The sequence below is a fragment of the Pongo pygmaeus genome, chromosome 2 (assembly GCF_028885625.2).
Source record: "Pongo pygmaeus isolate AG05252 chromosome 2, NHGRI_mPonPyg2-v2.0_pri, whole genome shotgun sequence".
NCBI classification, from domain to species: Eukaryota; Metazoa; Chordata; class Mammalia; order Primates; family Hominidae; genus Pongo; species Pongo pygmaeus.
In genome coordinates this window covers 108,246,525-108,261,368 of record NC_085930.1, presented here as the reverse complement: position 1 = coordinate 108,261,368, position 14,844 = coordinate 108,246,525, and the positions used below count along the sequence as shown (strand labels likewise).

The 14,844-nt window shown below is 42.7% G+C and overlaps 1 protein-coding gene across 4 annotated transcripts in view; it reads left to right on the top strand.

The window, feature by feature from the left end:
* Window positions 1–212: 212 nt before the first annotated feature.
* Window positions 213–14,844, top strand: part of LARS2 (leucyl-tRNA synthetase 2, mitochondrial) — a 161,182-nt gene continuing 146,550 nt past the window's right edge. The window contains exons 1-4 of one of the 4 annotated variants that reach the window (XM_054480414.2): window positions 213–394; window positions 3,254–3,319; window positions 6,358–6,612; window positions 12,129–12,257. In XM_054480414.2, the coding sequence (XP_054336389.1) occupies window positions 6,379–6,612; window positions 12,129–12,257 (363 nt within the window). In that variant the 5' untranslated portion in view covers window positions 213–394; window positions 3,254–3,319; window positions 6,358–6,378. The remainder of the gene's footprint in view (window positions 395–3,253; window positions 3,320–6,357; window positions 6,613–12,128; window positions 12,258–14,844) is intronic. The other 3 variants (XM_054480415.2, XM_054480417.2, XM_063661971.1) reach the window with 3 other exon arrangements.

Here is a 14,844-nt window from a genome sequence, read left to right as displayed (position 1 = left end):
TCTTTTCACCAGCTGCCGCCTCGTTTATTCTGAGGCCACTAAATCAACGGCTTTCATCCGTCTGCTGTAATTGTAATAATTTGAGCCCCAGATGTCTAGAGCTTTGCTGACGCCAGAGCAGTTAAAGTGCGTGCCAGAGGCCGGGAGGCGGAGCCCAGGGCCGCCGCGCAAACGCCCCGCCCCGCCCCGCCCGGAGGGCTGCCGGGAGTCGAGGACTGGGTTGCTCTCCTTCCTTCGCCGGTCCCGCCCCCGTCTGTCTGTGTCGACGGCGGACGCTATCGATAAAGTTGTTGTTTTGACAACATGGCGGCGCCCATGATCCGTGGCCCGGCAGTGCTCGCCTGAAGGTGGAAAACGAGGAGTAGAGGAGCCGCAGGCCAGAGCCTGTGAGCAGGTAAACCCCTGGACCGGGCGCAGCGAGATGAGAGACGAGGCCCGGTCTCCTCTTCCTCTGGCTCGGGAGATTCTGACTTGCTGAGGGCAGGAAGGGAAGGTGCGGGCGGGGTTAGGTGATCCTGGAACCTTGCAGTTTCGAAACTGAAAATATCTGAGATCCAGGTCTTCAGAATCTTTGAGCCACCGACCCCATTGATAGCTCTGGACTCTTTCCCAGAAAAATGCACATATACACGTAGTTTTGTACTCAAGCTCCCCTCTCCACTGCTCCCCTACCCCAGATCTTTGCTCCCTGGACTAGGGGTTTGGACCCTTGCCTCTCTGGGGCCCACAGGTCGTTTTCACGTTAGGGCTCGGAGGTCCTCAGAAAAAATGAGGTTCCAGATGAGAAATCTGCCTGAGGTCACAGGTAATTAGTAGCTGCAAAATCCAAGATTTTTTTTTGTTTTCACAAAACTTGGTTTCTTTAAGATGAATTTTCCCAGGTGCATTCTTGCACTTTCTTTTGAATGTTGTACACAGATGCCCTCGTGTGCTTCACCCCTGTGTTCTGTTTTTTTTTTTCTGCCTCCTACTCAGGAGAACAGAAAAGGAAGGTGGGTTTTGTCTCCCGGGTCAAAACCTAGATCATCCCACACACGCAGGGAAATGAATGACTCGCTCCTCAAGGCATCACTGTGGGCTCTGCCGGCTCCAGCCTTCAGCAGCCCGTCAGCTCTGCGTCCCAGCGGCTCTTCCGTAAAAGGGAAGCCCCTGTGACTGCATGATGCACAAGAAGGAAGGCGGTCTTGGGACCACGGCCTAGAGAGCCGCCAGGGCACTCCCTCCTGCCTGTGCAGGGCGCTTCCTATTCTCAAAAACCTTAACCTTAAGCTCCAACTGAGATTGAGGTCAGGGTTGATTCTAAAGAGGGGTGGAGTAGTGGGAATTGATTCTTTGGAAGGATGTGGAAGAAGAGAAGATTCTTCTTCTCTTAGAAGCAGATTCTGAGCATCTAAGGATGGAACTGGAGGAGCCAGAGCTAAGGAAGAAAAGGGCTAAGTTGATCATAAATATAAGACATGAGCCACACCTTTCACATCGTCATATCTTCACAGCCGTCTAATAAAATGGCTGCTCCTCACTGTCAATAAGAGGTAGTCCATCAGGGCTTTGGTGGAGGGGTACCTGGAGTGGCCAAGAACAAGGCCTGGGAAGTAAGGGAAAGGAATAGGGCTGAACCCTAGGAAGTTCTGTAATGAATCATAGCCATGAATACTGACTATATGTTGATTCTTATGAGTCCCTTTATGGAATTAGAACCTGAATGGGGTCTTGGGGACTCGTAACTTCAAAGGATATGAACTATTCTTAAAAAGGTCTTAACACAGGTTATCAGATTGCCCCCCCCCCCCCCACCAAAAAAAGGTGGAATCAGCTTACATTCCCACCGGCAGTTGTTTAAAAAATGCATGTTTCTTTTCATTTGCCAATCTGGGAACTAAACTTTCATCGTTTTAATTTGCATTTATTTGATTAGTTGTAAAGTTGATCTTTTTCATATTAACCATTTATATGTCCTTTTTATTAACCATTTATATATTGTCTTTGCTATTTTCTTTTGCCCATTTTTATTTTTATTTTTATTTATTTATTTTTTTTGAGACGGAGTCTTGCCCTGTCGCCCAGGCTGGAGTGCAGTGGTGCAATCTCTGCTCACTGCAAGCTCCGCCTCCTGGGTTCACGCCATTCTCCTGCCTCAGCCTCCCGCGTAGCTGGGACTACAGGCGCCCGCCACCACGCCTGGCTAATTTTTTCGTCTATTTAGTAGAGACAGGGTTTCACCGTGTTAGCCAGGATGGTCTCCATCTCCTGACCTCGTGATCTGCCCGCCTCAGCCTCCCAAAGTACTGGGATTACAGGCGTGAGCCACCGTGCCGGGCCTTCTTTGCTCATTTATTTATTTTTGAGACGGAGTCTTGCTCTGTCACCCAGGCTGGAGTGCAGTGGCTGATCTCAGCTCACTGCAAGCTCCGCCTCCCGGGTTCACGCCATTCTCCTGCCTCAGCCTCCCGAGTAGCTGGGACTACAGGCGCCCGCCGCCACGCCCGGCTAATTTTTTGTGCTTTTAGTAGAGACGTGGTTTCACCGTGGTCTCGATCTCCTGACCTCATGATCCGCCCGCCTCGGCCTCCCAAAGTGCTGGGATTACAGGCGTGAGCCACCGTGCCCGGCCCTTTGCCTGTTTTTAAAATTCGATTTTTAGTGTTTCTTTTCTCACACATGAGCTCAAGAGTAGAATAACCTTTTGTTTTTGCAGTTTTGGTGAACATTTTCTCATAGCTAATTGCTTGCTTTCCAATTCTGTTCTTAACGGTTTTGATATACAGATTTTTTAGCATCAGATTTATTAACATTTTCCTTTGTGAATTTTTTCATTGTTTTTATACTCAGGACAGAACATCCTGCACCCTCTTAAGATTTATTAAATACTCATCTGTGGTCCGGGTGCGGTGGCTCACGCCTGTAATCCCAGCACTTTGGGAGGCTGAGGCAGAGTGATCACGAGGTCAGGAGTTCGAGACCAGCCTGGCCAACATAGTGAAACGCCGTCTCTACTAAAAATACAAAAAATTAGCCAGGCGTGGTGGCGGGCACCTGTAATCCTAGCTACTCGAGAGGCTGAGGCAGGAGAATCTCTTGAACCCGGGAGGCGGAGGTTGCAGTGAGCCGAGATCGTGCCATTGCACGATCTCATTGTGACAGTGTGACACTCTGACTCAAAAAAAAAAAAAAATTCATCTGTGTTTTTATTTTTTTATGACACTTTAAAAAACATTCTTATTTATTTATTTTATTTTATTTTTCTGCTTTTCAGATCCAGACCTACAGATAAAAAACATTATTTAATCTATCTGGGATTTACTCCAGCTTATGAGTTGAGGTGGGGCTCTAATTTTAAGTTTTTCTCTTATTTGTTGAATAATCTATTACTATCTAATCTGCTCCCGCTTTTTAAAAAAAATGAACTTTAAATGCTTTTAAATACCCAGATCTGTTTCAGGATTCTCTAGTTCACTGGTTTATTTAAGCAAAACAGAGGTCATTAGTAAGCCAGGTATTATGTAAACATTTTTAGAAAGCTTATTCTTGTTGTGTAGACAGAGAGTGTAGACAGAGCAGTTCAAGTCATTGTATTTTATAATTTTGTTGTGCCCTTTTGTTTCTATTTGAGAGGATAGCCCAGAACACTCCTTATGTGTTCTTAGGGGACTGTCTAGGAGAGAAGTGGCAAGCATCCATCTATGTGTCCTCTGCTAAACAGGCGTTCTTTGGCTTGCAAAGATATGAAAGTATTGACTTGGCAAGAGAACCATAAAATCTATGACTTCTATATAATTAGGGAGTTCTAATTATAGCAACCTAAGCCCTAAAAATATATGCAATTGCCTTAAGTGTACAAAGTGTATGTATATTAGGTCAGTCATATGGAATTGCTAACATTTAACCAATTTCATATAGTTCAAATGCCTGTAGTCAGATCTATGTACTTTAAAATAGCCAAGCCCAACTAATAGATTTCTTTTTTTTTTTTCTTTTTGAGATGGAGTCTTGCTTTGTCGCCCAGGCTCTGGAGTGCAGTGGCGCTCACTGCAACCTCTGCCTCCCAGGTTCAAGTTATTCCTCTGCCTCAGCCACCCTAGTAGCTAGGATTACAGGTGCACGTCACCATGCCCAGCTAATTTTTGTATTTTTAGTAGAGAAGGGGTTTTGCCATGTTGGCCAGATTGGTCTCGAACTCCTGATCTCAGGTGATCCACCTGCTTCAGCCTCCCAGAATGCTGGGATTACAGACGTGAACCACTGCCCGTGGCCTAAGAGAGATTTTTTTTTTTTTAAGTCTGTACTTTATTCTATCGCTGAAGAAGCAAGAGGTATTTAATGCAGTGAGAACTGATAATGTCAATGACTTTGGCAGACCAACTTGTAAGATGCCCACATTATGTTGCTATCTTATGTGAGTGTGAAACTCACTGTTATAAGCCTATATTGACCTTCCTGGCAACATTTGTGTTCTAGCACCTTTGTGAAACAGGCCAAATCCTGATAGAAGTGGAATTTTGAGAGAATCAAACAACATCAGCTTAGAGTGCCGGGTTTCTTTATTTCTCTGTTGTTTTGAAAAGATCTGTTTTCATCTGTGTTTTCACTGTAGCACTTCTTGAATGCTATTATGCCAGAAGGAGAAAGTTTAGGCTATTTAGTATTTATATCTTAAATATTTGATTAAAATCTCACCTCAACCCTTTGAATAGCAATAAAACATGAAACTTCTTCAATGAGGTCATTTCCGGAATTTACCTGTGGAAGAAGCCAACGAAACATTAAAATTGGATTTTGAATCACAACTGGATATCCTGGTAGGCCCCAACCTATGAGTTGTATTTCAAAAAATAGCACTCACCGTGACCACATGTTATATATTTTTGTTTCTTGTCTGCTTCCCTACTAGTATGTAAGTGCTATGAAAGAAGGGACTCTGGGCCAGGTGTGGTGGCTCACGCCTGTAATCCCAGCACTTTGGGAGGCCAAGATGGGTGGATCATGAGGTCAGCAGTTTGACACCAACCTGGCCAACATGATGAAACCCCATCTCCACTAAAAATACAAAAATTAGCCGGGCATGTTGGTGCGTGCCTATAATCCCAGCTACTCAGGAGGCTGAGGCAGGAGAATTGCTTGAACCCAGGAGGCAGATGTTGCAGTGAGCCAAGATCATGCCATTGCACTTCAGCCTGGGCAATAGAGCGAGACTCCGTCTCAAAAAAGAAAAAGAAAGAAAGAAAGAGGCCGGGCGCGGGGGCTGAAGCCTGTAATCCCAGCACTTTGGGAGGCCGAGGCGGGCGGATCACGAGGTCAGGAGATCGAGACCATCCTGGCTAACACGGTGAAACCCCATCTCTACTAAAAAATACAAAACAAATTAGCCAGGCGTGGTGGCGCCTGTAGTCCCAGCTACTCGGGAGGCTGAGGCAGGAGAATGGCGTAAATCCAGGAGGTGGAGCTTGCAGTGAGCCTAGATCGTGCCACTGCACTCCAGCCTGGGCAACAGAGCGAGACTCCGTCTCAAAAAAAAAAAAAAAGAAAGAAGGGACTCTGTTTTTGTTTACTGCTATATCCCCAGTGCTTAGAATAATGTGTGGGCCTAGTGGTACTCAATAAATATTTGGTGGTGACTCACGCCTGTAATCCCAGCACTTTGGTAGGCTAAGGCAGGTAGATCGCTTGAGCCTAGGAGTCAGAGTTTACACTGAGGTATGATTATGCCACTGCACTCCAGCTTGAGTGAAAGAGCAGGACCCTATCTCTAAAAAGTAAGTAAATAAATAAATAAATATTTGGTAAATGAAGGAGAAACCAAATGAATTAACATTCTTCTAAATAATGGTTATTTTCTGGTTCAGCCTACAGGGTATATTTAACTCATAATATGTATAAAAATTAGTAATAGCAGTTCAGAATTTCTGGCCCTTCTGGGAGGCCTGTATTTAGACCCCTTCTGATATTTGAGGCTAACGCCAACCCAAATGTGCTTGAGCTCTTCTGAGGCTTGAAGACATAGGAAGTGAAGCCTGCTGGAGGGTCCCTGGGCTGGCCCACGGGGAGGGGAGGGAGGGCACTACATGCCTTCCATGCAACTTGTGAGGTTGCGCAGGAGCTGGCCAGCTGATGGTCTCCATTTTTTCCTACAGGATTTTTGCATCTTTGATGTTAGGGGTTACTGACCCTTTACATTTTCTATTAAAAAGTTTGTGTTGAGCTCAATTGAATTGCTAAAGTATTCTTTTCAGGGAAAGACATTATTAAGAGTAAGAGAAAAGCACAGGGCCAGAACACTGGACTGTGCCGAATGGAAAGATAAGCTCTGGGGAGGGTTTGAGGCAGCTCAGCTCATAGTGTGCTTTCTGCCCTCTTTTTCAGGGCCTTCTCACCTTCTGAAGAATGGCTTCTGTTTGGCAGAGATTGGGTTTTTATGCCTCTCTTCTGAAAAGACAGCTAAATGGTGGGCCAGATGTCATCAAGTGGGAAAGGAGAGTAATTCCCGGATGTACCAGAAGCATCTACAGTGCCACGGGAAAGTGGACAAAAGAGTATACATTGCAGACAAGAAAGGATGTTGAGAAATGGTGGCATCAACGAATAAAAGAGCAGGCCTCCAAAATTTCAGAAGCTGATGTGAGTATTCTGAGAGATTCTAAGAGGGTAGAGAAGAGGGGCTGAAGGTTTGGACCCTGGGGTTAGACTATCTGGTTCAAATAAGATACTAAATATGTGACCTTGAACCAAATTGTTGAATTTCTCTGTGCTTCAATTCTCTTATCTGAGATGGAGAGTGATAATAATAGTGCCCACCTGCACTATTGGGAGGGGTAAATGGATTGGGAGGCATAAATGAGGTGATACAAGGATAGTGCTTACAAGAGTTTCCAGTGTGGTGGATGCACACATAGTAATATTGTGCACGAGGTATATGGCAGATAGCAGCAAACCAGGTGTTCTAGAGCAACGTTTACTAGAGGAAGCTCATCAAAATAGGAGCTCTACCAGATGATGGGTCCTTTGTGGTCCATTGCATGGTGGGGCAGCACACAGGGTTCTGGCAGGGTCATATCTGAGACTCCAGGAGAGGCACCTGGGCTCCTCGCTGGCTGCATGTTCTGAGAAGTAACTGCCCCTTCCCTGGCAATCTTAGCCTCCAACTCTGTTCTGCTACCTTAGCATCATGGTTTGGGGGATACCAGCCCTTCCATTGTTGTGATCTGGGGTAGGGTCTAACCTTGAGGTAGCAACTACACGAGTTAGTGGACCCTTGGCTTCTGCACCAGGTACACCAGCTTGGCACTCTACCTGAATTAATGGTGGAAGTATAATATTTGGCTGCAGCCTGTTTCCACGGAGTGCTCTCTGTTCCTTTTTTGGGAGGCCAGCTTGCTGGGAATCAGTCTGGAATGTGTTAACTCTTACCTGTTGATATTGGTCAAAACGACAGCTGGGAGATGTGATTTGTTACGTGAAATATTTGAATCTGACTGGAGTTTTACTCTTAAATTCTGATCATCTCTTTGTAGTAGTTATAGTCAAATAATACAAACCCTCTATGTTTAATAAAGAGATTAGGCCCAAGGCAAGCAGCTGAATGAGACCACACCTCTCTAGATTTGCCTTTTCACCATCTCCTGATTCAGTCATCACATTCATTCTTTCTGTGAGATTGGTGGTTATGAAAAATAAGTAAGGGGAGGAGAGCTATTTGTGTTAAACTGAAAGATGATTTGGGGCAATGGTTAGAAAGAAAAATTGCTATTGAAAAATATGTAGTGTATAACAAGTAAAATGAAATGAAAAAAAAGGGAAGGTTTGAATGTAATACATAATTTTACAATGAAAGCTTGACTTCTACCTCGTTAGGAAGTGAAAAGCCCTTGTGTCAGCATCATCAGATTAATGTAACTTAATAGATTTTGAAAACAAACTCTTAAGGAGCAGTTTAATTCTGAGTGAGGACAGTAAAATTAGCTTTTTTTTTCCCTTTTGGTTTAGATGATCATTTATTGACTTCCAAATGTTTCGACATTGTAGCTTATTGATTTTGTGACATCTCATTCTTCTTAAGCATACAGTTTTTTAAAATGTCAAATGGATCAAAATAAATTGTTTTAGTAATTGGGGAGATAGCATAAGAGGCATTGTGTGTGATCCCCTGGCAGCCCCCTATCAGGGTTTGAATCAAGGAATGGCAAAGCAGAGTGAGCACTCAGTGAGTGAGCCAGAGCCTGGGTTGCAATTCTGGCTCTGCCCCAGGAAACCTGCGTGATCCAGGCCACATCATTTAATGTTTTGGATTCTGGGGCTCCTTGCATTGTTTATCTCACAGAATTGTTTTGAAAATCAAATGAGAAAATGTGTGACTGAATGCATTTTACAAACTGAAGTGGTACACAAATAAAAGATACACGAAGATCAGAACGTGGTGTGTCTATCAGGCCCTGAGACTATGACGGAATGCTCATAGATTTTGAAGCATTTATAATCGATCTCACTCTGGTATTAGATTCACTTGAAATCCACTCAAATAAGTTTTTCGAAATGGAATGTCTTGTCATCACCATAATTATCATTTAAAAAATAATTTCCATTTAATGAGCATTTAACCATGTGCCAGGCACTATCTTTCAATTGATTATCTCATTTAATCCTGAAACAACCCAGGGGATAGGTATTATTATCCTCATTTTTGGAGTAAGAAAACTGAGGCTCCGAAAAAGGTTTAAGTAATTTGCCAAGACATGGCAGAGCCAGGATTCAAAATCAAATGTGTGTTTGATTCCTGAGCTCATGCTTTTTCACACAGAAACCTTCTTTTGTCTCACCTTTGATTTACAGTTAGCAAACTGATCCCAGAAGGCAAAAGAATTTGCCCAAGGCCTCACAGCTAGTGACAAAGCTAGGACCAGAATTGGGGCTCCGGATTCCTATTGAGGTGCTCCTTTTACTCTGTCGTCCTCTAGGCTCAGCCAAAGCTTCAGAGCGTGATCTATAAAGAGGCAGAAGTCATCTTTCTTCTAAAGTCAGAAGCTGACAAAAATAATAGGACCCACTTATAAAAGCCATCCTTTCCCCATCATTTAAATCTTGATCTCTTTTAAAAGCTTAAATTCTTATACTTTTATATAATTATGAAAATTTCCCTTTCAATCAGATTCTTGCTCAATTATAACAGAAACTCCCATCATTCCTTCTCTCTTTTCCACCCCCAGATGATAGAACTCATTTCATTGTCACAGAGGAAAATGACTTAATTCAGGCAGAAAAGCAAAAGGCAGGGACAGGCAATAAGCTGAATACCTTTTCTGCAATAAACAGAAATCTTCATGAATATTAAAGACTTTAGAAAACAATACTTTTCTATGTATCTTTTATGAACTCAGATTTGGATTTTGGCTTAGCTAGTATATAATTATTCATTTGATTTTGCTATTAATTTAATCTTTATTGAGCAAATGTAAAACGAGATGCTAGTAAAGAAATTACAAGTGGAAAATGTTTGGGGCAAGATTGTTAAATATATAACAAACATTAGTATAATAAAAATAATTTTATGTAAAAACTTTCAAATGAAAAACTAGAAACAGCTTAGATCAAGGATTTTATTGTTTTTCTGGCTCCCAAAGAACTCTTAACAGCTATTTTCCCATATTCCTAAAAATTTCTGAAGAATAAGCCATAGGCCTAATTCATTGTAAGGAGTAAGGCATGAATTGAGTGGATAGTTTTCTTCTGATTCTGCACTAAGTAAAAGAATGGGGTCTTGTACCTCCTTGGAGGACTTGCTCATAAGCTGAGAGGGTTATCTGCCACTCATTTTCTTAAGGACAGTTATTAAGTTCCTGAGTCCCCACCAACCCCTGAATCTCAGGTCCTCTCTCACATTTCTGTGGTTTTCCTAAGAGTTATAAATCTGCAGTTTCTAATTAAAGTGTGTGACCAATGTGTTGCTTTCCATCCTGTTTGTATACATCCATTGTAGTTGTCATTTCAGCAGTTCCAGATAATTTTCTAATTTGTGTATGATCCAGATTTCTTAATTGTTCTCTTTTTCCCATCTCTTCCTTCAGGCAGCTTAACACTCCTCGGTAATTTCTAGAGGTTGGGCAGCACAAAGTTCTACTCTAATTTTTGTGGGTTTCTTTTTGCCACTTGCTAATGGTTCCGTTAAAGGTTTGTTTAATTTCTTTGCTGAAGGAAGTTTACGAACTCCTTGGCAAGAATCTGACTTCTGGTTTCTTCTGCTCTACTGATTATATTGGTTTATGTGTATTATCAGTCATGCGAACATTCAGCAAACAATATTTAAAAACCCCCTCCCACATATGTACACAAAAGAAGGGTTATGAATATTCTGTTTTGTGTTTGTTTGCATTACTTCGGGGGAAGCAAATTCTTAAAGAACTGGAGTAAAGTTCTAGGAAGGGAATAAGGCCAGGAAGAAAAAAACAGAAGGCAGAAATAAATAAAAGCAGAAGTTCTGACCCTCAGTGACCAAATAGAATCAGTTACCCAGTTACCTGTTGCTCTTCCTTTCTCCCCAGCTCCTCCACCCCTGACCCTGTCATGAGATGATTTAAACTTGAGTGTGGGGAACCCTCCTATTACTTGGGTAGGATCTGTGAAGTTTGCTGGGTAAAAAGTGCTCCATAGGGGCCAGTTATCAGGCTTTTGGAGCACGAAGGCCAACAAACATTTATCCAACATTTTATGAAACTCCTGCTGGCACTGGGGGCAGGCGTGGAGAAAGAGGTGACTAAAGCACAGTTCTTGCCTTTGAACAGTAGGTCCCCCCAGTAGGAGTCCATTCAAGGACTGCCATCTTTGTTTGCCTTATCCCATTCATGTGCACACTTATGACAACATTCATCATTTTACCAGGGGAAGAATTAAGACGCCAGAAGTCAGTGATCCAATAAGGACTCATTGACCTGTGTTCCTTCTGTTCAGATACATGTACAGTTGTCTATGTTTCTCATGATGAAGCTGCTTCTTTGGAAGCTGGAGAGTTACATAACCCTGGTCTGAGGCTGCTTATTTATCATCCCTGGAGAACAACAACCTTCTCCCTTTTTAAAAAGATCTTCTCATTACCTTCCCATTTCAACATTTTTGTTGAAAGATAGGCTCTCAATACAATGGGGAAACTCAGGACCCAAATTGGTACCTTAGGATCCTGTTGTTACTGCTAAACCTACGTCAGAATGCAGCTGTAGAGAATTTAGGAAGAGACTCCATTTTTAGAGATGTTACATCTATGTGATTCAACTATTGCTTCTTTGAATTATATGGATATATGTATGTTAGAGCTTCCTTTGGAAAAACAAACAGTTCTTTAAGGACCTAGATAGAAGCTGTCTTAAAAGAGAAGTGTTGTTTTGTTTTGTTTTGTTTTTAACGGAGTAGCGATTCTTTTATTCCTTTACTTTCCTAATAATCTTGCTTTCATTTTCCTCTACAGACTTGTGCTGAATTCTTTCTTGTGTGAGATCCAAGAACCCTCTCTTGGGGTCTGCATTGGGACCGCTTTTCTTTCTTTCTTTTTTTTTTTTTCCATAGGTTATTGGGGTACAGGTGGTATTTGGTTACATGAGTAAGTTCTTTAGTGGTGTTTTTTGAGATTTTGGTGCACCTCTTACCTGAGCAGTATAGGCTGTACTCTATTTGTAGTCTTTTATCCTTCACCCCCCTTACCACCCTTCCCCGCAAGTCCCCAAAGTCCATTGTATCATTGTTATGCCTCATAGCTTAGCTCCCACATATCAGTGAGAATGTAAGATGTTTGGTTTTCCATTCCTGAGTTACTTCATTTAGAATAATAGTCTCCAATCTCCCCAGGTCACTGCAAATACTGTTAATTCATTACTTTTAAAAAATAAGTTTTTAAAAGAGAAAAACAAATAAGATATATGGGTAATTAACACTTAGAGGTAGTTTGGCATTATTTTGGACATTCTTTAGCTTAAACCAGGGCTTTGAATTTTGCTTTTTGACATTTTAGTTGATTTACATTCTGGGAACAGTCTTTTTAAAAGGAGACTTTTAAAATGTTAAATTATTACTTTGCGTAAAATGCCAAAATATTATGTATACATGCGGAGTTCCCAGAAAATGCTTAATAAATATTCATTGTCATTCTTTCCTAGAAATCAAAGCCAAAATTTTATGTGCTTTCCATGTTCCCTTATCCTTCTGGTAAGCTGCACATGGGCCATGTGCGTGTCTACACCATCAGCGACACCATAGCACGGTTCCAGAAGATGAGAGGGATGCAGGTAAGAACAGGTGCCCGCTGGAGCAGCCCTTGTCTGCCACACGCAGGGTTGGCATATAGTAATACATTTTCAAGACAACTGAAGAAAACCAACTTTAGTTCAGATTAGGACAGCTTTGAAGATGGACATGAAAAGCTCAGTGTTTCCTTTTATGGATTAGAAGATATTATAATAAAGCATCTAGGTTAATTGGGGGACAGCCATGAGTTGGGTGTTGTGCTGGGGTGGAGATTGGATGGGAATGGGGTGAAAGGTAGATACAAATGTGGATAACACTGATAATCTTCCCAGGAGATGCTCACCCATGAGTAGAGAATCATTGTATAAGGAACTGAGGTCAATAGTACAAATACACATCAGTGCTGTGAGTGGCAGGTGAGACTGCAAGATATTTCTTTCCATTCTATTTGATATTTTCCATATTCTTTGAGCATGTATTTCTTTTCTTTTTTTTTTCTTTTGAGACGGAGTCTTGCTCTGTCGCCCAGGCTGGAGTGCAGTGGCACGATCTCGGCTCACTGCAACCTCCGCCTCCCAGGTTCATGCCATTCTCCTGCCTCAGCCTCCCGAGTAGCTGGGACTACAGGTACCTGCCACCACGCCTGGCTAATTTTTTGTATTTTTAGTAGAGACGGGGTTTCACCATGTTAGCCAGGATGGTCTCGATCTCCTGGCCTCGTGATCTGCCTGCTTTGGCCTCCGAAAGTGCTGTGATTACAGGTGTGAGCCACCATGCCCAGCAGAGCATGTATTTATTTTCTAATGGAAAAAAATAATTTTTTTTAAGAAAAGGTACTGGGGGAGTAACAACTCTGGGGAGTTGGGGAAAGTGCCACTAAAGAAGGAACATCTGGTCTGGGCACCTGGCTCATGCCTGTAATTCCAGTGCTTTGGGAGGCCCAGGCAGGAGGATTACTTGAGCCCAGGAGTTCGAGACCAGCCAATGTAGTGAAACCCTGTCTCCACAAAAAATACAAAAAATTAGCTCAGTGTGGTGGCACACACCTGTAGTCCCAGCTACTCAGGAGGCTGAGGTGGGAGAATCACTTGAACCTGGGAGATCAAGGCTGCAGTGAATTGTAATTGTGCCACTACACTCCAGCCTGGGCAACAGAGTGAGAGGCTATCTTAAACAAACAAACAAACAAACAAACAAAAACTTGATATGGGCCTTGAAGGATGAGGTGAAATTTATTGTAAGAGAGGAGGACAAACACCCTTCCTTGGCTGATGTGGGCCGTTCCTCTTTACCCCATTGCCTGCTTTTTTTTTTAAATTTTTTTGAGACACAGTCTCATTTTGTCACCCCGGCTGGAGTGCTGTGGTTGCAATCACAGTTCACTGCAGCCTCGACCTCCCAGGCTCAACGTCCGACTCTGTCTCCCAAGTAGTTGGGACTATAGGTGTGCGCCACCATGCTCAGCTAATTTTTTGAATTTTTTGTAGAGACAGGGTTTCACCATATTGTTCAGGCATGTCTTGAACTCCTGGGCTCAAGCAATCCACCCACCTCAGCCTCCCAAGGTACTAGGATTATAGATATGAGCTACCGCACCTAGCCCAGAGCCTAATCGTTACTAGCAATCTTTAGCAACACATCATCTTTAAGATGGGTGTTGGATAATCATAATATCTTCTTTAACCACCTACGAAATATGGCAGTATTGAAGAAGGGCTGAGAGCATGGCCCATTGAACCAAACTGCCAGGATGCAAATGCCAGTTCTTAATACTTACAAACTGTGTGGCCTTTGAGTAGTTAATTAGTTAACCTCTTCAACACCTTGTTTCCTCTCATCTATAAAATAGGGATAAAATAGTACCTGCCCCATTGGCCTGTTATAAGGATTCAAAGAGGATGACTATGAAGCACTTAGATACCCAACACACAGTATGTAACCAATAAGTATTAGCAATTGCCAGCAGTGGACAGGAACCTGCTCACACCAGCTCCTGAGAGCCAACTATGTATACCTCTGCCCAATGTTGTGTTTATTAGTCACCTTGTCAGCTTGAAATCTGCCATTGAGGGAGTATTTACACCATGGTAATCAGCAAACCTACAAATCATGGCCTTTTCCTCCAGAGAGCCAATTGTTAATTAAACATTTACTGGAACCCCAGTGGCCATTGCTACTGTGAACCTGTCAGGGCCTATACAAATGATATCTGCTGCCTCTCAGTTCTTTATATTTTATTTTAGCAAGGTAAGTGCATCCATTGTCATAACTGGTTTGAAATTTTATGCTGAGCTGACATTGGCTGCAAGAAGTATTCCTAAAAGAGGGTCACGTTGTAATATCTTTGTCACTTGAAGAGTTAAATAACTTTATACTACCAAATTCAGAGATTGGTGTTCCACTTTAAGATGGCTGAGGGTGTTTGTCTCTCTGGTTTTTGTCAGATGTTATTTTTCCCAGATAACCGTTTTCCATTATTTCTGCTATGTTTATTAGAAAGAGGTGGAACAGGCCGGGCGTGGTGGCTCATGCCTGTAATCCCAGCACTTTGGGAGGCTGAAGTGGGCAGATCACCCGAGGTCGGGAGGTCAAGACCAGCCTGACCAACTGGAGAAACCCCATCTCTAC